Source organism: Ptychodera flava, chromosome 9, assembly GCF_041260155.1.
Source record: "Ptychodera flava strain L36383 chromosome 9, AS_Pfla_20210202, whole genome shotgun sequence".
Classification (NCBI taxonomy): domain Eukaryota; kingdom Metazoa; phylum Hemichordata; class Enteropneusta; family Ptychoderidae; genus Ptychodera; species Ptychodera flava.
Window position 1 is genome coordinate 15,371,915 of NC_091936.1, and position 23,797 is coordinate 15,395,711.

Here is a 23,797-nt window from a genome sequence, read left to right on the forward strand (position 1 = left end):
ACCTCTTAATGCTGCGTGTCTTTTCCTGTGTCTCACTGACAGATGGAATCAACATTCAACGCATAAATCTCCTTTCTGGACTTTACCATAGGGAACTAAGACGGATTGGGATACCTAAAGCTATTGTTTATTGAACAGAGAAAATTTCAGTGCTGCTCAGCCGAGCTGTCCTAGGGCAGCAGATTAAAGCAAAACAAATCTCACAAAACAAAGAAAATCAATACCGGTTTGAATGCAACCTGTCTCTTTTAGAGAGTTACATAAATGGTGTTTGTGTGTGTTATTGCGGCGGTGTTAATCCGGAGTTTAAAATTTGACTGTGTATCTTTCCTGTGTGCGTGGGACGTGACGTGATGGAGATGCGTTCAGACAAGATGTAGACTATAGGTAGATTCCTCCCTGTGTGGTATGGCGACTTTGTCACTGCCATCTGCTGAGAGAGCAATACCAAGCGTATCACTGTGCTGCCTGCAGTTATAGCCAGCTTAGTTTCAAAAGGCTCCGTTGTTTGTAACTTTTGCTGTATTTTCCAGCATATTTTTTTCTTCCTGCTTGTGAAAAATGTAAGTTTTCTGTTCAGCTCCACAAATGATTTCGCAGTGCCTAGCGTTCAACCTGTCAGTGCAGCATGTATTTATCAGTGCATGATGTCCTATGTGATATCGTTGACGACTGAATTTCTGGTCCAGACAAGCATTGATTTTTGACCTCGGATAACATTGCCTATTGCAGACAATGCATTGTCCTTTCACGGCTGATACTTTGTTTTTGACTGTGGTGAAAAAGAAGAAGAGAAAGTAATTACATTATGCAAGAAAAATAATATTGAAAATTTTATAAAAAAACACAGCTATTGTCCCTTTGAAAGAGCTGTTAGGAAACGCTTCAAAGTTGGATTTTTTTCCTTCTTTGTTCACCCAGTTCAGACAATTAGTCGGGGATTCATGTCTTTGAGTAATCCTGTGGCTTTTAATTCTTAAATAAAAGAGCGTACAGGAGATCCAAACAAGTTTATAATTCACACTTTATATTTTCTTCAAAATTTGACGAAGGAGATTGGATTGCTGCATGCAGAAAACGTTACCACCAATCATGTGACTGTCTGACTGAAGTCAGATGCCTTTGTGGGGGTCAAAGGTTAAACTTGAGTTTTGCCTCCAGTCAAGCTGAAAATCGGCATGTGAACAACATAACAAGAATAATCACCGACCGAAAATTTACTTGATTAAAATAAGAGAGCATCAGTTAATAATTTTTTTTAATAATTTTTTTTTTACCCATCTTTTTCGCAAGTGAATGAAGTTTTACTTTGTTTTGTATATTCCATCTGTACCGCTCCCTGTTCCACCCATTTCAGTTTATGCAGGGCCTACCATACCATAGAAAACAGAGGGATCAAACTAAACATTATTTCTTTGAGGGGGAGGGTAATCGCTGTTGGTTCGTAATCTCATTCACTGCTCATGATTTTTAAGACTTTTAATTTTTTTGCCAGTATTGTTGTCATGGCAACTGGGCAGGTGTTGTACCGTTTCTCATCAAGCAGTGCCCTGACAACAGGATAAAAGAATGAACCACCATCTTGAGCTTTTATTTCTTCTTTTGGCCTTGCAGAAGGGACACTCAACTTGCTGAAAGGTTGATGATGTAAGAATTTTCTGCCTGAGTACAGTTCACTGGAAATTGAAGGCACAGTTCCCTCGCACAAGGCAAAACACTTGTCATCACTTTTCATTTTACTTGGCCACTGTACGAGTAATGATTGACAGACATGCATCACGCAATTCGCTCAATTTGCATCTACTTTTTATTCGGTTAAATTTCTTTCAGTGGAGGAAAACTGATCTATGAGGCATGTGAAAGAATTGTGACAGCCAGCGCAGTAATTTTAGTTGTTTGTGCGGGGCGAGTGATATCTTGGCAGAGGTATTTTTACATCTCAGAGGTTAACCATTATTTGCGCCAGTTTCCCTACATGTAGTAGGTCTACCAACTCTATCGCGGGCAGTATACGAAAGTCTTGTTGGTTTATAGCTGTAGTAGAAAAAAATTGGAGACTAATATACTCACCCACAACACCCCACCCCCCCCCCCCTGTAATTTGGGCCAACCACACCATTGAAAACAAAAGGGTCTGATCAAATATTTATGGTAAAAGGGTTAGAAATCTTTGTAACAGTTCAGAGGTTAGCGTGGTGAAAAAAAAAGACATCCCAATCATTTGCTGTGTTGAAATGTTGGAATCTGAAGAATTTTTTGGACAACAAAAAAACATTAAGAATATAAGCCTGAAGGCCTAGAGAAAGAAAGAAATGTAAAAACACCTGAAAAGTGCATTTCACTTTTGTCTTCACATGTATTTTGATAAATTTAATTGATTCCTGAAAGTGAAATTCCCCCCCCCCCCCCATTTTTCCCCCCATGTTGATGAGTAAGTCGGCGTGCTAGTGTGTTGGATTCACAAAGAATGAAGTTTTCCCATTTTGTGCTTTGATGATAACGGACCGCCAAGATAGCTTCATTAGCGCTAGCCCAAATCACACCACTTTACAAGAGTATGTCTGATGCGTTTTTTTTCTCTCTCTCTCTCATTTTTTTTTTTTGATGTGTTGTTGGAAATACCGGTGCTGTGGATTGTGTCGTAATTGTAAACTGGGTGTATCCACCACCCTCAAAGAGCGGCCGGGCTTCTGTATGCCCGGCACAGTTGTGTGTAGTCTCTATTGATATTACCAAGCCAAGCATAGCCTTGCAATGTGGCGCACACATAGCTGTGTGCTGGTCCCAGGGCTTTTATCTGAAATTGAGAATGTTGGGTGGCGTTCGTATATGAAATGGGTCTACAAGATATCACCAATGCATGATGAAGTATGTTAACGCAAACGCTGTGTTGCTAGCTACAACTATGTGGCCCTAAATGCAGGCATTATGTCGGCATCAGCGTTCTCTAAGAGATTGTTGTAAGGGGAAAAAAAAGGTTGACGTTTTTTTACGGTACATTTTACCTGTGATGAAGTGTCCCCAACTAAATGGGCTCTTGTCCACGGCTGGATTGAAATTTGACCAAACTGTTTATTCGAATTGATGCAAGTCCAAGATAAGAAATGCCGAAATGAAACAAGCAGTGTTAGTAAAAAAAAAGTCTTTTTAAGGATTTCCTGCAATGGTCAAATCTACTGAAGAAGATTTGTGAATCTTAAAAGTAATTGTGCTGAACAGATGGGTCCTATTGGTGGTGACGGATATCTGCCAATCTTTGGCTTACAAGTGAAAACAAGTGTGTTGTGGGTAAATAAAGAAGGTCTGTTGAAATCGATGAGTGAAAAGTTGAATGTCTGTCTGTCACCCGACACTCTTGTGGCCTGGCTTTCCCACTGTTTGCCAGGCAGCCCGGCAAGTCCCCACCGTTTAAAAAGTGGTTAGCAAAATCAACAGGGGACACTGGAGAAATTATTGGGCGGCCATGCCGCAGATTGCTTTTGATGGAATTCCGGAGAATTCTTCCGTTTGCCAATATACTTGCCTGGCCGAGTTGTTGACTCACCAGAAACCAGTTCAGCCTTGGAAGTTGATACTTTCTCTTAGAGACCACCAGAAAACAAATATTTACCTCCTCGGGATTGTAATTGAAAAAAAAAAGTGTGAGGAATTGTCCTGTTTTGTTGGCTTTTCATTTCAACGGAAAAGTTTGAGTTTCTGCGGTCCACTGCACAGCTTGTGTAGGACTGTTGGTTTTTCTGTGATTTGAAAAACCATGGAACGGCCTAGTGTTTGTTCCATCTAACAGGTCTTCAGAGCTGGAGTTAAATTAGATTGGGTCCCGTGATACTACCGGCCAGTGTGTCTGTGTGTGTGCGCTTGTATGTGAGAGTGTGCGGGTGAATGTTGACTGACGTCCGCCGAAGTGGCAGTGATAATACAGGCTTTGTGCCGCGCACTGAGTAAATGCACCCAACTCGGCCCTAAGTGTGTTTATTTTACTCCAGTGTGGAGATAAATAAAATGATGCAGCACAATACAAACGAAAACGTCATTAACATTGTGTTCAATTTGGAATTGCTTTGAAGACTGAAGGGGGAAACTCCTCGGGGGGAAAAGAGAGAGTGATACCGGACGAACTTTAGGTCACCTTGCATAGGAACAGTCTGTCTCTGACGTCAGTCTGTCTCTATGCAACCTTTTCTTAATACTAAAGTTCAGTTGAATCTGTCATGAGTTGGCTTTGCTGATCTTTTCTCCTCAATTTTCGGAGAGGGGGAGGGTTGTGTACTATGTTTTGAAAAAAAAATGTTATGTGTGTCCCCAAATGAAGTAATTTGATTATCCGTCATTCTTCATTCTCTCTGTGACAACTGTGAATTAGGCATCTGTATGCTCCAGTTTTTTTCTCTCTTTTCATTGAATCACCAGAGTCAATCTCCGTCCTCCCGGGTTCCTACAGCAATTTGAGTCTTAAGCTGCTGAACTGTTTTGATTCGGAGCGAGATAACCCACGGTAACTGCGGAGAATTGGAATATATTAGAATTCCATGCCCGGGTTTACCCAGGATTCTATTTTCAGTACGGGGGACGTGCCAGCTATACACTGTACCGAGTACGCTGCAATAAATTGCCATTAATGTGAAGACTCTATATTAGAAAATGATATCAGTTAGTTTACTCATTACTGTCAGGGAAAAAAAAAGTCAGAGAAAATTCTTTTAGGTCATAGGAGAGGTTTTGTTGAAGCCCTGTGAAGTGTACACAGATTTTCATCTGTGGTCGCTGATTCTTCTGCACCTGCACTAGGACTTTACAAAAATTCTTCCGTAAGGAAAGATTTAGAGAAGTGGAAAAGTGCTTGAGTGTTCTCATCTGCAGTGTATGGCTTGTATTAAAGAAGTGGTGATCTAAATTGTTATTTTGTGGTGGGCTTGCAGGGCCTGTGAACAGAAATTTTTTTTCAAGGCTTAATTGAGTCTGTGATATTGTTATGTGTCTGAGAAACATTTGTATGTGAATCGTAAAAACTGTGAACTTGATCCCTATTTATAGAAAATTTATTTTTTATGCTGTCAGGATTCGTCCCCTCCCCATTATGCAAATAGTCACATCCGTACTCTTGGCGGCAGTTCCATTGTTTTGGAAAGGTAGAGTGGCCCTTGACACTCTGAAAATAGGGTCTGATGAATGAGTGAAAAGAAATCAGGAAATCGTGTAAAATGTCATCAATTTTGTGAAAAGTTTGCTCAGACAGAGTCTGCAAAGATAAGGTGAAGTGCTTTTTTTCCTTCACAAAATAGACTTTTAAATGAATCAGGAAGGCTGTAACATGTGCCAGTGATGGGATTCTGATGTAGTTGTTTCTACATTGCAGTATCTCCTTAGAAACCTCACTATGCACATGTTGCTAAATAATGGATGGCTTATACTCACTCTGTGTAAAGAGCTAAATGAAATTTATTTTAAACTTTCAACATTGTATACATTTTTCGGTTGATGGAGGACGCCAAAGGGAGTTGAATAGGGTCAAAAATTTCTAGGGATTGAAATCAAATGGCCGGCTAAGCTTCTGGCTCCGGCAACTTAATCTTAAAATGTTCGACTCAAAAGAGGAATCTTTGCTATGTCACACGCGGAAGCTGTGATTACTTTTTTTCCAACACAAAAGACAAAGTTGATGACTCAGATAGGCGGCTTGTAACGCGAAACATGATGTTAGATTCAATTCTGCAAAACTATATGCTTGAATTAGGTGTTCTGCCCTGACAGGTATAAGAGTAGACTGATCGAACAAAACACCATTATCTTGTGATGATCCTCACACACCCAAAATCCATCGTCCATCGTCTGTTTGCCTTTCATCACGGCAAATCGAAGAATTTTGTAGCAAGTGGGCGAATCTCTTCCATATACAGTGGCCAGTACACCCTGCTCGTCCCCATTTCTCAATGCACAAATCCCAGTAGCCAGTTTGAAATCAATAGGGACAAACCAAAATTCCATGATGAAAGGGTTTCATTTAGTCACTACATAGATCTCCCTGAAGTCGCGCACATGACCAACATGGCATCCTCTTTGAAATGGCACAAAAACTTAAATTTTTCTCACCGTTTCTACCGGTATCTTAATTGTTTCCACCTGTCTTTCCTTCTGTTGAACTCCTTATTTAATAGGAACTGGAAATTATTTTATCTAATTCACTCCATTAACATCAGACAGAGGGTCACCGTAATAATGACAGTGCAGAAAGAGATGGGTTTTTTTTTTGAAAGTTAAAAATAAAGCACTTCACTTAACATCACGGGGAGCGCAAGTGATAATTTGAAAAAGACTCCGCATCTGAAAATTGAGTATCGCTGTGAAGTGGCGACTCTCATTAGAAAAACGGTTAGTTTTCAGCAAGTAGCTGCGAACAAAAAAAAAAGAGGAAAGATTGAATGAAAAAGAAACCTACTTGTTCTTGTGAAGATGTCGGCAATATCATGACTACCGATATCAGAGAGTAAAAAAGTTAATCACATGCAGAGAGGAAAAGTCCATGTAGATATAGCTTTTAAAAGCTAGTTCACAGTACCTCAAGCAGTGGTAACATTTTCTGAAGTCAGAAAGCCTCGATAGTTTTCTTGAGGCAGAGAAATCAGTAAAAGAAACATTAATTTGAACATTTTCAGTTCATTTATCAGGTATTATAATTTTCAAAAGCAAAATGGGGAAAAATATTGATTTTCAGCAAGCAAAGTTCAATCTTACTGAAAACGTAAGTCATTTTAAATGAAGGTTTGCCGTCAGTACCTGCCTAATAACATTTTCTCTGTTTCCGCTCGAAAGAGCAGTTTCTGGAAAGTGTGAGAAAGTGTGAGTTATATGCTTGCAGCGGCTAATGCCTGATCCACGCAGTTTTTTTTTTCCGCGGTGTATGTTTGATTGAGTTTCATCTCTAATAGCGACAAAAGCGCAGAACGGCAGTTGATTGGAATCTAACCTGACACTTGATTTGAACTGGTAGATCTTGACCAAACAACTGAAAGCATTGAGAGAGACGGCGCCGAGGTTCACTCTCGCTGGCTGACCCGCTAAGTGACTCGACCTCAACACTGGACTTTTCCACAATTCTTTTAATTGATAACTTTAATGATGCCTGTTCTTGCTTACACTGGCGAGTCTGTGTTTATATTTACACCAGCAACAGAGAAAGATACAGAGAGAGAGAGAGAAAGAAAAAGACAGGGAGATGAGTTGATCTGTCACATACAGTGCCAAAACATCATTTCTCACCAACGGGGTCGCTTCTAATGAAGTTTAATCTGACTAAAATTCTTCCCACCAGGGTTGTCTTTCTCTTTGTCTGACAACAAAATTCACTTAAATTGGATGCCAGAGCAAAAAAATGTGAAACATGCATAAAATGAAGAATCAAGTATGACACATGGTGAAAAAAAAAACCACGCCTTTTATTGTTACTCAAAAGTGACAGTGTTATCTTGTTATTCACTTTACATTTTCGTCTAACTGGATTTGGCTTCTTTGAAATAATTTCATTCCATGTGAAATCCTCCCCTTTTTGTTTCTCTTTCAGTGCAAAATATGTTGAATCGTCAAGGTGTTCAATCATCTACCCATTTTTGTTTCCATTCACTCGGGAGAAAACATACCGGAGAGGCTCAGCTAGCGCCTCACTGAATACTAACACACACACTTGAGCGTTCTCAGTTCATTGCTTGTATATTCAAGTCCATTGATTTCCTATGGGAAAATTAGCGTACAGGAAAACTGTGTTAGAATACATGTCCCCTGATCCCTTTAGTTTTGAGCAGGAATATTTACCACTAAGTGATGTATGATGCTTCTCTGTAGCAATCCTCATCAGAGGTTCTTTCATTCAGAGTGTTTTCTTCGTGTAAAAAATGTATAAATGCGTACGTTCCTTACGCCTGATATTTCATTTTGTTGTGTTGTGTTATGTTCGATTTTTCTACAGAGAATTGACCTTTGACATACATTCTCCACACATATTTTGTGTGCAAATAATATACTATAGAATTATTTTACAGGCAGAAAGATTTTGCTTTGATAACATGTGTTTCTGCCGTTCTTAAAATACAGATTTTTTTTCCCACACTAAAACACTTCACATGATTGCGTTTTTTAAACCAAAATGAGGAGCTTGAATGTTTTGCCGCTGTGGTTTTGCCCCAAACCAATTGTTATCAGTGATGATTGTGGACTTGTTTTACAAGGCAATTTTGGTTAACATGAAATAACATCAAATGGGAAAAAAAATCTTTTAAAAAGCACATAATGCCATTTTGGGACCGTCATGGCTGGGAAAAACAATCGATGGCATTTCTTTCAGATACAAGTTATGTAAAATAAAATTGCAAAGTTGATTTTACACAAGTTGTTTGACTGACAAACATTGTCGTCTGCTTACTCAGTGAGAATGATTGTCTCTCATGTCTCTAATGAAAACTGTCACAAAAATGCCATCAACTGATTACCACTTAGAAAGTTTTTTTGAATTAAACCCAATTATGAAATTGTATACATATTTGACTTCAGAATTTTTCCACTGTCGTGTAAGACGATAGCGGCGCCCAGGTTGCAGGAATTCAATTTCTGTTGAAATTAGGGTCACTCTGTACTTATTGAGCGTTTGACATGTGGAGACTTAGCACGGAGACGTGTGGCCAGCTCATTTGATATTTTTTCTTCTTCGGGTGTACTGAAGTTTTTCATGTGTACCGGTTTTAAAATGCAGTGTTGTGCTCCGTCAACTGGATACATTATAGTCACAAGCTACATTTAGCAAACTAATTTCCAATCGTTACATGGACGGCTGACACGTCAACATGGCCTCATTAAGGACTGTGGAATGCGTCTTGAATCCCCCCTTTGCGCACATGCAACCTGCAGTGACTGTCTAATACTGCATTGTTGTAGTTGATTAAAACAAGCCTGCCATGTTTGCCCCGGCAATTATAATAAGTGGCTCCGTCAAGTCGTCAGAAGTTTATGTGCAGTCGGAAATTCCACGATTCATCTCAACCGCTGCAAATATCTTTGATTCATCCGATGCACCACGACAAATGAGAAAAATTTTGCTGTTGGTCCTATGATCTGGCGACATTGAAATCTCATCTGCCGGTTTACATATACCCACAGAGTGACCGAAGCTCTTTGTCTCTGGTACCCAACTGTGTCTTAACTGCTTACATCTCCCAATGTGGTTGTCGGCTAATGCAACTTAATCAGCCCAGAGAAACTTGCTGATAGAATTTCACGCCGGCAAATATTAAATTTTTTGTTTCTCCTTTTTTGATGCAGGCACATGCGACGTCAGATTTGTCTGAATCCTGTTCAAGGAATGGGCTAGAGGTCAGTCACTTTTCATTTTAGTTAAAAAAAACAGCTAGTAGCTTGATATTTTACATGGACAGATTGTCTTAAGCGTATTGTGTGAATTTTTTTTAGCTTTCAAAAGTCGTAGCTGTAATGTTGCAGAGTTGTCTTCAGTAAAATCAATAGCCCAAACTGGTAAAGCGCCCTCAACCTCAGTTAGAAGTGTATCTTGTACAGCGCCCTCATTTCTTCAGACTATCTTATAGTGATATAAAGATGGAAACCATTTATAGAGGAATGACTTTTTCTGTGTTTTCTTCTTTCAGGATAGGATGTTTAACTGCCTTGACAGATTTGAAAGTAAGTATTTGACTTTGTTCAAGACATGAATAAGGATGATTAAATTTGTGAAGATTTTGCTAATGGTTTTTTTCCTGGCCAAAGAAGGGGTTTTATTGATGAAACTTAAATAAGATATCCTATTTCCTTATAGCGCAACGACAATGCTGCGGACAAGCACCGATGGGAACACTTTGTCGCAGCAAGTGTCAGTTCATTTTTGAGATGGACTACCCCAGCAGTGAAGACCAGATCACCATTGAGAATTACTGCCAGGAAATTGAGCGCACGGAGGTCTCGCAGTGTGTGGAGGACTACACATCATCGTTGCCTGTGAGAGAACCTAAAGAAAGTGAGCACATGTTGGACACGTTATCTTTTTGCTTTTGTGCAAATATAAGCAAGTTTTTAGATAGTTATGGGGCTTGAGGTTGAGGGGGCAGATTTGTTAGACAGAGAATATACTGATGCCTTCAGTATCTACATGCAATATTGGCTTACTGGTACTAGCCTAGGTGTTAAATCATCCGATGAAAATCTGTGTTTTGAAAGATTCATGCCAGCGGATGTGTTTGAACCCTTTCACCGCCGTGGTGTGTCCCCAAACCCAATGTTATCAATGGTGATTGTGAATTTGATGATCATTGTACAGGGAATCCAAGACTGAGCAGGCTACGTTAGAGAACTTCAACAGGGAGGTACACTCGGGGCTGGAAATTAAGGAGGTCTTGCCTAAGTAGATTTCATCCCCATGGCAGAAGAAAGCTTGTGTTACCACGGTTACGAGGTCCTCGAGGATGAGAACGGAGTTAACTGACCATGTACTACTCAGTCGCTTTGTGCTGAAGTAGATGTGGTTATTTTCTTCTCCTCGTCAAAATCTGAATCAAAGTTTTGTTTTTCTCTCAGACATATCAGTAACAAGTAGAGTATCAACTTTCGACCAGAGGAAATAAAACATGCCAAATAATTTCTTCATCAAAATGAGTATTTTGTCAGGTTCCATAGAATCATAATTTATTATCTTGAGTGACAAAGGGGTTCTATATTATGGAAAAGTATTATTAGGACCTGGGAGCAAGACCAAAGCATGTGCTGTTTAATAGACTGACAGTATGAATTGCGTAAGGACACTGGCAGTTTTATACCCTTTTGCCTGTAACCACATACAGAAATTGTAGTTAGTGAATATTGCATCATGTTTTTGAAAACAAATGTTCATGAAAACCCCCCGAAGACATACCCAGCAGTCACCAAAATACATCATTCAATAAAAACGCTGTACTCTGTGGCAAATTTATCTCCCTCTGAATCGAAGGCAAAGTCGATTAAGATTCCAGCTACATTGAATTATTCATGTGAATTGACATCATATTGTTTTCCCTTCTGCCTATTGCCCTGTTCCCTTGTAGATCTCTACTGCTGCGATCGTGCTGAAAATGATAGATGTCGCGAGACGTGCCAGCATGTTCTGCAGACGTTGCAGGAAGACACGGAGATCATCAACGCCCTGATTGCGGATTGCGGTGATCCGTTACCTCAGTATCCATTGTGGCAGTGTTTCATCCTCAACTCAGGTACAGTCGCATACCTTTTTTTTGTCAAAATGCTTGAAATCCCACAAAATTGAGCGACAGGATTTCTGTAGCTCAGGAGTCTTTTTACTGAATATCCTAGACTTGCCTCTCAAATCATATTTTTTTTCTCATAACATTATTGATAAAGAAACACTACTTCAAAAGGGACAAAGGTGTATGTCATTTCCATGTTGAAATAAAATCAAAAGAGATCAAGAGCACAGATTATGTCATGTCAATATATGATATGATGAGTCTCAAATACATACAGTGCAGCTATACACTTTCATGCCTGGGGTCTTCAGTTTGTTTGAGCAGCTGTCAGTTGGTTCAGTTCTCTGTATTTGTGAAGGACACCAGACATTATAATCTCATTGTTTGCTTTCAGTCCTCTCTCATGGCGTGGTGAAAGTACTTTTGTTGGTATAACTCTAACAGCAGTATTTCATCATTCCAAACAATATGATTTATGGATATTCATGTAATATACAAAATCAACAAAACTAACAAAAAAGAGTGGCTCAATACTTTTCCCTATAAATGATAGCATCTTAGTTTTTCTGTTGTAGTTCATTGCTTTAAAATGATGCTGGATAATTTACAAGATCATTCCATGTTGTTTGTGAATTATAAAAAAATCCATTTGAAGGAGAAACAGGCAGTTTTTTTTAAATGTTTTGTCAGGTACAGCCCATTGCTCATAGGACAAAGTTTGGATGCGAATCTAAAATTCTGTAAACGGATATGAAACAAAACTGCTTTGAAACACTTTTTAACATCAAAGGGAATTACATTTTGCATGTTGTCGAGCATTTGCAGTCACGATTGAATCAAAGGGAGAAAGGTGTGCAATCAGTCTCATATATGAACTTGACACCTCCTTCGGTATGGTTCCATCAGAAATTAGCTAATGACCCAGAAGAACTGTGGTTGTGAATAACAAACAAGATGTGATTCGGCAAGACATCATCAGTACACCCTAAGTGGACTGCATATTCTGTCTCAAATTTGAAAGTCCTATGACGAGAGGAGGCCATGCATAACCATGCAGCGATTGCTTTCCGTCGTTGACACGTTTTATCATGCCCACAAATGGACAGTTTGCTTTCATTTTACGTCTTTGAAATAGCCTGTAACTGAAAGTTCATAAAAGTTTAAAGAGGCTGCTATATGATCATTTGGTGTTGCGCACACAAGGTGTAAAAATCTAGTCAGAGTACCTTAATTCTCTCCGCTCTGGCAGTTGATTCACATTGGTGAACCGTGACTGCACAATGCTTATTTCAAAATGAGCAAAAAAATTACTATTAATTCTACGGTATATCATTGTTGTGTCCATGAAAATATAGTTGCTCTGCAATTTGTTTTGTGATCCTAGTGGTGTAACGAAAACAGTCATTGTCCGCACATCAGTTAAGCTGCACATTCCACTTTATTATTGGAGTGCAAAGATACTTTCTTCGATTTTTTTGTTTAGTTTTCCTTGCCAAGAGTGGTAATTGAGCAATTAGTCTAATATGTTGAGAAAACATCACACCATGTTAAGTCTTTTCACCAGGGACTCCAAATTACTGCTGAACTTTTGACCCTTGACACCCCCATCCATTAAGATCATGACCCTGAAAGTTCAGCCCTGGTTGAAAAGACCCTGATTGATTGATTAACTGTTTTTCGGGTGACCTAGAAAGCAGCAGCTCTGTTTGTTATGGGAAGGTTTTACAAGGTTGAGCAGCCGGGGGATTGATAAATGGGCCATTTGAGTATATCTCTAATGTTTCAATTCTACCCGGAGATTCATTTGTTAAACCTGACAAGTGGGTTTGACTTCCTTGGTGGTAAATTGCTTGTGAAGATTTTGTTTAGAATCTGTGATTTCTCAAGGTCTGATAAACAGCAAAGCTGCCCTGGGCTGTGCACTTCCATTGTTTCACGTAGACAGTTAGGATGTTTTTGGTGCATGTTGTAATTAAAGCTCTTGATTAGTGTTGGATGTTATTTCTGAGTGCAGGCATGCAAACAAATTGAAGTAGAAAACAAAAGGAACAAGTTGAAAACGAGAAATGTTCGGTATTTCTGTACTTTTGCTAATTGGAACGTTCAACTGCACTCACTTGATACAGATACACGAGTGTAGACTTGAGTGTGACAGTTACATGTAAATTTGAATTGCAAAGATTTGGGGCAATATTCATATCTTAAGAAACAAAATATTGAGTGTATGAGAATAACAAACGAATTGCAGTGTTTTTTTACAGGAATTTATACAATTATTTATATAAAGTCTAACCCGGAGAATGTTTCAGCATTGTTTACACTTGTCCAATGAACATCACGATACAATACACCAAAAATTTCAGCAGTATCATATCGGGCAGTCTTTTAGGATTGTTAAAAGTTTTCACTGGGGAAACTGACCTTGTTGTATACCATGTATGTTGGTGACTACTGATTTTGTCAGGGAAAACACGGGCATGTGCACGTATAGTTCCCATCCATCAAAATCTAAAATTTCCCCAGCCATGTCAGCCTCTTTTGAAATCACCCTTGACCTTTTTTTATGGAGTGAACCTTGACCCCTTCGACATGATTGATAAGCCAATGCAATGTCAATTGGTGGACAAAGTGAAGTGCATGTGTTGTCAACAATGCAGACAGCCAGCTGGATGGTGAAACATCCGACTTCTGGAGTGTTGATTTTTTTTGTGGAAGGTTGATTTTTTACAGTTTCTCATGCATCCTTTTGATATTTAAGGTTCACTGGAAATGATAAACTTTGTTCCCTAGTATAAGTTGCAGAGTGTAAACTTTCCCTAAAACTGAGAATTAAGTACAGCACTATCATAGTGATATAGTTCCAGAGACTTTGGCCTTTCAGTTTCTACCCGCCAGTATACTTCAATTTCTTGTTTAAGGTAGAATTCATGCAGCTGGGGGGCAGATATTCAGACTCTCAAATTTCTACAATTCTCTTCTGAGGTACCACCTGTGGGGACTCATTTTAAAGCTCTTGGAAAAAGTTTCAGTCTTAGTTTTTTCCAAAATCAAAAAATGTATTTTTTCCCATAGAATTAACTCAGGGGCGGTGGCCATTTTGAATTTCAAATATTGGTAAGTGTTAGGTAGTTTGTTTCTCTATGTAGTACCCAGCTTTGTGCGGTGACCCCTGATTTTCATTCTTGATCCGGTAAATGAAGGGTCGGAAGTTACATTGAGGAAAGTTTTAGCAAAAGTTTATGTCTTTCCCTTACATGAATGGAAAATCACTTCTCAAAAGTGTTGCCTTTAATGCATGGAGTTCTTTCTCATCAGTATTGATTCACGTCAGCCAGATGTTACATGTAGACAAATATATCACTCAAAGAGGGACTGATCCGATTTCATGGCTGCTATTAAAGAATGAACACAAGTATTGCACAAGTGACGTAAATTTCTCTGGGCAATCGCAAAATAACCGTTAAATGAAGTTGTTTTATGTTCAGTTTGACTCAGTCGACCTTTCTCATGTGATTTACATACGGCTCTCATCTCATTCATCGCATGGTATCTGACATAACCTTTGGATCAATTTTTTGTCTCGTGTATTCTTATGCAGGTAACAGACCGGTCAATAATGGGGTTCTTTACAACCAATATCTCAATGGTGCACAACTCCACTGTTGCGCCAAAGCGGCAACAATGACATGCAGGGATCTGTGTATAAAGGTAAATAGCAACACATTCTTATTTTTATCCCCAGACTCTAAATATTTCTTTTGACTGGGTTTTTTGTAGTATTTTGTTTTAACCCACATACCGACCACAGGTTCTTTGTCTACTGGCTCTTCTGATGCAAGCTGAAATACCCCGTATTCAGCTAGTCAATACATTGTTGTGTAGATACAATGTGAATTATCATCCTTGACTATTGAATTCGTGTCCGGTCACAGATTTAGTAGTCAATAATTTGCAGTGCTGGCTTAAGAAACAAGGCGTTTGTTGATTCTAGCCAAATACTTGGTATCACCTTGTTGCTTTAGGGAGAACGTCAGGAAATTGCTATTAATGTGAGGAATAACAGAAAAAAACAGTCAATGGCCTTTTAGTTTGCAATACCATTTTATTAGTTATTGCAAAACATAAAGTGCAGACAAAGCTTAAAGAGAGGGAATTTAAATTTTAAAAGAAAATTTTGATTTAATATTTTACTTTTGTAGTTGATGTGTTATGCTAGCTGCAAAAGCATCATCTTAGAGCATTTGCCAGAGAGAAATGTGTTTGCAAAAAATTCAAAACCTGCTGTGTTTTTGTGAATTTACAGTTTAGTGTCAGAATAGGGGACAACATCTTATCAAAATGATCATCAAAATAGTGGTAGTACAGTTATCTTGTGATAAATAATTCACATGCTAATCAAAAGTTATGATACCTTTCACTTGATTGGAGTTACATGTAATGCTTTTCACCCCATCTACCGATGTTAAGGTCTCACTTCGCCATTTAAAACTATTGGATTATTCCAAACTATGGTTGTTAAAGGGGTTACAGTGATTGACAGGGTGCTCTGAGTGAGCAAAAATGAAGAATTGACAATTTCTTAGATGCTTGCAATGTTGGTGTATATGTTGTTTTTTTTTTCAGTTATCCACAACCAAGTCAAGCAGGGAAAGCTGGTTGGAGTTCAATGCCAAGTGCGGGTATCAGCTGAAAGAAGTTGAACTCACAAAATGCATAGATGATGGTAAGTCAACAGGTCCCAGATATGCAAAAGGCATTCAGAATAAGAAAAAAAAGAAGAAAGATTATCTCCAACATGGTTTATGCCATATTGCATACAGCTGCATATACTGTATGACAGTGTGGTTTCTGAGAAAGAACTAGATCCAATCATAGGCTGAAATTATTTTCTGTTTGAAGACAATTTGCCCGATCCCTTTGTGTAAATTGTGGAGCCCATTAGTTGTCCACACTTCCATAAACTGAACACACACGTATTACGCATTTTCTCAGTCATTGCGTTGGTCGGTCCATGCAGGTTGAGTACACGGAGAGAGTTGTCATTCATTTTATGTAGGTTTGTACAGCTGCTCTTATTTCTTGTGAAGGAAGAGGCAAAAACAATAAATTGCCCCATCACTCACTGAGGCAATTCTTGTCAAAGCATGTGACACCGTGACCTTTCCATGGCCTACGTGATGAAGGCCTGGTTTAAATCTCATAAGAATAGTTGGTTCAAGGGCCAAGAGCTGTACCCTTTGCCAATTTTTAAACTATTTTTGTTTTGCATGTCAATTGCAATTTCTTGCTGTACTCCCCAGAGCATGTTGAAACACCCACTCTTTAGCTCATCAGCACTAGCGTCTGTGGGTGTAAAATGCACTGATATTGTTTGAACTCTGGTTCAAACCAGAATTCACCTGTCAACAATAACAATGCAGTCTACACATGTACAGGCTGAGTTGACAAGCTGAATACTGTGTGTCTTAACATGCCTCAGATAGTAGAACAAGACACTTGATGTACAAAACAAAACTTGTGAAAAACAATCATGAAAAGTTACAGCCAACTGGCCCGTTACAACCCTAAAATACCCAAAGTGTAAACAGGGGTTTCACTAAGTTTTGAAGTAGGGGCCAAAATAAAAAAGTAGGCGGCTTGCAACTGCCACGACCACTAAGCGTTGTGGGGGAGGGTCCGGGAGCGGGTATTCCCCCTCCCGGCCGAAGGCCGGAAGCCCTGGAAAACCAGCTAATAAATTTACTTTTTACAGCTCACAGTCACTTGAAATTCAAGTATATTCAGAAAGTATTGTCAGCAGTGTTCCAGGAGGTGTTCCCCCTCCCGGCCGAAGGCCTGAAGCTCTGGAAAATCAGCCCTGGAAAATCAGCTAAAAAATTTACTTTTTACAGCTCACAGTCACTTGAAATTCAAGTATATTCAGAAAGTATTGTCAGCAGTGTTCCAGGAGGTGTTCCCCCTCCCGGCCGAAGGCCGGAAGAAGCCATGCAAAATCAGTTAAAAATTCACTTTTTACAGCTCACAGTCACTGAAATTTAAGTATATTCAGAAAGTATTGTCAGCAGAGTTCCAGGAGGTGTTCCCTCTCCTGGCCGAAGGCCGGAAGCCCTGGAAAATCAGCTAAAAATTCACTTTTTACAGCTCACAGTCACGTCAAATTCTAGTATTTTCAGAAAGTATTGTCAGCAGTGTTCGAGGACAACAATTTGTGTTCATATCATAAAAGCCATTTTCCTGGGAGATTAAATATGATAATTCATAATTAAAAATGATAAAATGTGGTAATGTTGACTATATTTTGAACAAAGAAAACTAAAGTCTATAGCTGACGATATTGCTCATTAAAGTACCTTGATGTATGATATGAAAATCGGTATGTTAAGAACCTATATGCTTTCTGAGATAATCTATAATAATTCATTATTATTAATGATATAAATTTGATACTGCAGATGATATCATACAGTGTTTCATCTAGACAGGGGGATGGGAGATTCCTCCTCTGTCGACATGTTGACACCCAAATTAATTTATCAGGGGGGGGGGGGGGCACCAGCCCCCCCCCCCCCCCCCCCCCCCCCCCCGAAATGATGCCAATCACACATTAGAGATACAAGTAGAACACATAAACTGGTGAAATCACCCATAAATTTTCTGGTAAAGGAGGAAATCCCCTGTTGATGCCATCCTGGATGAGACTGATATTTTAAACACAGAAAACGAGAAACTTTTCATATGCTTAAAATTAAGAACCCTGATGTTGGGTATGAAAATCTGTAAACGAAGAACTTTTATACCTCTAGGGAGGTTAAAAGGATAATTTATTTTTCAATAATAATTAAAAATGACAACAATGACCATACTTCGCAAATAGAAACCAAGATCCTCAAGGTTATTTGACAGGCCTATAAGCTTATGTGTATGCAAAGTAAGAACCTTGATATAGGATATGAAATTTGTACGTTCAGAAGCTCACATATAGATTTAACCTGACGATGTTTTTGAAGTGAGTTCAGAGGTGTGCTGGTATTTTCAACCACTCTAGACGAGTTCTTTAATATTGGCGTGGATAGACAAAGCAGTAGCTTACATATCATACCTCCAGCTGGTTATATATAAGCTTACGTTCACACTTATGGCTACGCCTGTGCAACGCACGTCGACCTACTAAAATTCGAACTGTAATAAAATCGGGAATGTTTTTCGTGAAAATCAGACCATTGCCTTCGAAAACAGTTTAAATCCACGTAATTATCCTTCTTTGTTCTTTGGTGCACTTTAAAACCCAAGATCGTACATCGAATCTTGACCTTGTGATCGCTTCTTCAGTTGTTTATCGGCCATTTTGAATTGAGCTTATGACGGCTGACAGGTGTAGTACGCACGTTTTCATTGGCGAATAGAAAGGCACTACACATAGGCGTCAGCAATTCAAGTAGTAAATAGAACCGTCCGTTGCAATTCCGATTTTTATTCAGGCAGTATGGCGAGACTGTGCTGCACGGCGATCGTTGTAGTCACTCGTCTACTATAAAAATTTGTTTCAAATAAAACCTGTTGAATAGTTTGATAGCACAGCTTGTGATACTTGTCCGAACCATTTCAAAAGGTAAAACATATTTTAGCGATAAAAGACTCAAAATTTTCCAAAAAAGTAGCCGGCGAAATCGTGAGAGTAACCGGTCAATTTCGCCGGCTGCCGGCTCTTAATGAAACCCTGGTGTAAACAGTTAAGGACAGTTTATCTCAGGCTGTCTCCTAAGAGTGACTGCTGCCTTGTTGTTTGAACAGCTTTTCCTTGATAGATACTCCATGCACTTGAAAATGTAACCTTCTGTCAGATGGGTGTTTGCAGTAAAAGCTCACTTGTCTTGCAGTATGCAGCTGTACTGTTTAGGGTGTGTCCGATGTGGCCGAATAAGAGAGGCCCCTGCAAAAAACTGTAGAATAAGTAAAATATTTCACTTGCAACAAAAAAGGAATGTTTGCTTTTATCTTCAAGAGCAGGGATGAGAACCACTTTAGCTTACAAGTGCAGACACCTGTATGAAGAGTGCATTTATGGGAATTGTAAAACTCGCTGAAACCCCCCTTGAATTCTAGAGTTTTCTTCTCTTAAATAATTTCCTGTTTGATTTGTCTCCAACCTTATTTTGGGACAGTGGTTTAAAATGTAGAGTTAGTAAGAATGAAATCAATTGTAAATTCTTGAGAATGCTGATTTTTTTTCCAATTCATATGAACCAGTGTTGTGGGACAAGAGGGGTATATCCATGCACTCCAATGATTTTGAAGTACTGTGATGTTTGAAAGTGTTGCTGTTTCAGCATACTCTCAACTGTTACTACCCCACAGGAACATATTTGACAAGATTTATCTCAAAAGGATGTACAGATAACTTGTCATCTAAATTTTATTAGACCTCTCAAAGTGTAAACTTTTGAGCAGATAAGTTTCAGAAAAATGGAGTTTTGTAATTGTTCTCTATACATGCTTGTCCCTAGAGCCAAAAGGGCATTTGTGTCAGTGTGATGCACAGCCATAGAATTGTGATTTGAACAGTATGATAATTGTTGTAGCAAGACAATTTTGTGATATCATTTTTGTCATATTTACATCCCCAGAACAAACTTGTATTACCCCAAAGTCTATAATGTACTGTTTTTTTTTGCTTTCAGTTGAAAAGCCATGTCAGCTTGGTTGCTCAGGGCTGGACTATTGTAGCCACTTCAATGGCAGGTAATCCACAGCTTCCATTGTTCACCACTCAACCAAGATTTCAAAATAAGTGTACTAATGAAGTCAGTAATTAGACTTTGCTCAGTAATTTCTCATATGTGTAACACTCCGCTCTTGTAGAAAGCCCCTTGTATAAATGCTGTACATCTGTTTGGAAGCTTACCCCTACACTAGTATGGCCAAAATACGGCATTCAAAATTCAGTGATTTAATGCTAGCATGGCTAGATTGATCTGATATGTGAAGTCGTGACTGATTAACCAACGCTGGATTAGGAAGACACATCCACTTGAGTGTATTTCAATGTGGTGTTAAAAGAATGGTGCATTGACGGCAAATCTTGTGCCTGTGTGTGTGTGTGTGTGTGTGTTTTTGAGATAAGCATGTCCTCTTTATCACTGGTATGTTCTGTAAGGATGCAAGGATGAAAATTATTGATATTGTTTTGCATTTCTTACATTGCAGGCCAACAGAATATTTTCGCAGTTGTTCAATACCTTCAGACACAGGAGCTGAAGCCGACATGACTCTTTGGGAGGCTGGCATGATCAACCTGCCAACTGAGAAGATTCCAGTGCTAGACATCAGGGAGTGCGAGCCTGACATGTGGAAATCCATCGCGTGTTTCCTCCAGATCAAACCTTGCCACAGCAAATCACACACCAACTTGATATGCAAGTATGTGACAGCGCCCCCATGAGTCCAATATAGAATGAGGCTTTTGTTTTCTAACATGAGTTTTGCAGAATTGGTGCACCTTTGTTGTCACTAGTTAACATCTTGTATTGCAGACAACAAATTAAATTAGTGTTGTGATTTCTTTGATTTTCTCAATTGTGAATATGGTCAGATATTTATCACATTCTGTCATTCAAATTTTGAATTTGTTCATTATATGAGCCGTAATCTATAAAAGGATGGTAACAGATGAAGAAATCAATTGCACTTTTTGACGTTTAGCTCAAAATTACAACAGTGCTTAGGAAGCTTTAAAATGTCCTTTAAATCACTGCCATACTTGGTTGCACTGATAACGTTGTCTTTACTGGCATAGCACTGTATGGGACCCTGTTTGTATTCCAATGGCAACAATACCTATAAGAATTCCAAGGTTCAACAAACTCTGATGATTACATTTTTGTCGTATCAATATGCCAATAAAAATTAACAATGTAAGTTTTTCGACTCTTTCTTTGTAGATCTGATTGCATGACCATTTTAACAAAGTGTCTGGACAAGACTCGGACCGCACCATACCAGACTCCAGAAAACTTGTGCTCACAGCTCTCACCGAGTGATGACAGTGCTCCATGCCTGTCTCTACAAAGCTTCCCCGGTAAGTGATTAAAGAAAGGAAATATTCTGGTATATAATGTTGCCTTGTTTGATGTGATATTTAGATTTTTAGTATCACAATATGTCAAACACGAATGCTGTGTTTCCTAAATGCAGGTTGGACAGTTCTGTAACAGGGATGGAGTGACCTGCACTTATTTGAATTTATCAGTCAGTGGCTACATGTGGGACTCTGTACTGTTACTGAGACGTTGGTTGACAAGATATCAGAATACTAAAACCACTCTAAGATATGTTACAATACAACTGTATCATTGGGAGAATATTTAAATTTATCATGGTGGACCAGCAGATTATCACCATGAGGAAGATTTCTACCTAATATTATACAGTTGAGCTGATTTCCATTTTCCACAGTCACTTGTAATCAGTACTGCATCAAGTAACGCTTGATGTCTTGACACACAGGGAACTGAATACGTTGTAGAGGTTGGAAACTCAGAAGCAACATGGTTACTCACATCTAACTTTCTGGCGATTCATGTTTGGTTTGTTTCAGTTCAAAGCTCTCACAGCGCCAGGATGCACGAAGTCAACGTTCCGTGTCATTCCAATCCGTGCAGTAACGACACTGCCAGGGTCTACCAGCTCTGTAAGATCAACAGACAAACATGCGACTACAATGATGTGTGTTACGACTACTCATGTGAACAAGGTGAGATTGCTGCAACTGTTCACTGTCCCTACCAAACAACATGTCATTGGCCGAGCAATACAGTTTGAATCTCAATCACTCATATATCCTCTCATTACCAAAATTTGAAAAGGTCTAGACTACCCAGTAGTCAAAATTATACATACCAATAAGTTTTGTAGCATTATAATGATTCAATTGCAAAGCTCTGTCAGCCCTTTCATAATACATCTTGGATACCAACAGTACCAGGATGTTGACCCCTAGTGTGTGCACAATTTCATACTTGTAGATTTCCAATGCACTAGTTGAGGCAAGGTTAGGGATAAAGTTAGGGTAAGTTTTATTGGTTTAATATCCATGGTGCGTAACTTTCCTAGAAAGTCATTGGTTAACCCTAATCCCTTTTATGGTTTGAGGTCGGTCATCAAAGCATGAATAGATTTTATGTCGCGGTTGCTATCAAGTTTTGTGTGTGTTACATTTTTCGATTTCTTTTAATTAAAGGTTGTAAACTTGGAGAAGGGTCCAAGTTCCTTGTGCCGCATGGAAGTTATGTACGTATCCCAGATATGGATTCCAACGAGCCAGGCTGTTACAAAGTCTGCAGGTGTGGAACCAGTAACTTACTGGAGGACTGTTATCAAGACCTGTGTATAGATTCCTCTCTGAAATGTAAAGAGAGTGGCCAAACAAAAGGTATGCTTAACACATCACCTGTTGCTTTCGGTGTAATCCTATGATGAGTGTGTATGTATGTCCATCTGTCTGCCAGATATGTATTCCTGTATCTGTTTTAATGCCAGGGTCCGTGGACACCTGGAAAGTCATCGACAGTCCTTGATGTTTTAAAGCTCCTGGAAAGTCATTGAGTAGTCCTTGAAAATGAAATTGTTTCCTGGAAAGTTGCGGAAAATTGATAAATCACCCATGCTTTAAAACAAATCATAAAATAATTGGTCATGATATTGTCAAAATGATATGTAATATGAAATATAAAGTGATTTATCATAAAAATGATACCTGGAAAATGGTACTTTTGACCTCAAAATATTCTTAAAAATTGCTTGAAAAGTCCTTGCATTTCAAGTGACCTTGAGTTTATGGACCCTGGAGTGCAGATTTTGGTGATGCGATATGTTCTCATTAGTAATATGTGTGACAGTGATTCTGTACAATGAATCAAATTATTCTTTAGCAAATATTTTTACCATATCAAAATTTTAGCTGAGAAGAAAAGTCAAGATATATAGATAGATATAAAAAAAGAGGTGTATTTTAGAATGGTAGGCTTAATTGAAGTTGATGTGCAGGTGTTCATGTGCTTCGACATATTTTCTACACAGGTAGGTTAAACTCAATTTGAATTCCAAATATTTTAATCAGTATCTATCTCATATCATCTGCTTCATAGTCTCCCAATTTTCATTGGTTTCTCATTAGACCACCACACCTACTTCCATGTGGACTGCAATATTTGTTCCTGCTATGCAGGAGAGCTGAGCTGCTCATTACGACAGTGTCTGTCTGATGAGAACACACCGGAAGAGAAGCGTCGCTACACAGGGCTGCCCTGCGATAGCACGGATGAGTTTGTTCCAGTGTGTGGAATGAACGGCAGGACTTATCCAAATGCTCACATTGCCATGTAAGTTCAAATCGGTATTTCCTCCATGGAAAAATCTCTGATGCCTCTTTTCTATCTTCAATATCAAGAAGGGAAATGTTATATATATTGAAAGAGGTACATTCCCAATGAGGTATTCAACAGAAAGTACAGTGTTGCAGTGGATTTAACCCTGTCACCATCATGGTATAGCCAAAGCCATTGTTATCA

General features: G+C 38.9%; 1 protein-coding gene across 2 annotated transcripts in view; it reads left to right on the forward strand.

The window, feature by feature from the left end:
• LOC139140118 (reversion-inducing cysteine-rich protein with Kazal motifs-like) overlaps positions 1–23,797 on the forward strand; it is a 64,046-nt gene that overhangs the window by 29,920 nt on the left and 10,329 nt on the right. For both annotated transcript variants that reach the window (XM_070709152.1, XM_070709153.1), the window contains exons 7-18: positions 9,307–9,357; positions 9,648–9,681; positions 9,815–10,012; positions 11,073–11,237; positions 14,830–14,939; positions 15,855–15,954; positions 19,910–19,970; positions 20,436–20,648; positions 21,170–21,306; positions 21,826–21,981; positions 22,468–22,659; positions 23,404–23,608. In XM_070709152.1, coding sequence (XP_070565253.1) covers positions 9,307–9,357; positions 9,648–9,681; positions 9,815–10,012; positions 11,073–11,237; positions 14,830–14,939; positions 15,855–15,954; positions 19,910–19,970; positions 20,436–20,648; positions 21,170–21,306; positions 21,826–21,981; positions 22,468–22,659; positions 23,404–23,608 — 1,622 coding nt within the window. The remainder of the gene's footprint in view (positions 1–9,306; positions 9,358–9,647; positions 9,682–9,814; positions 10,013–11,072; positions 11,238–14,829; positions 14,940–15,854; positions 15,955–19,909; positions 19,971–20,435; positions 20,649–21,169; positions 21,307–21,825; positions 21,982–22,467; positions 22,660–23,403; positions 23,609–23,797) is intronic.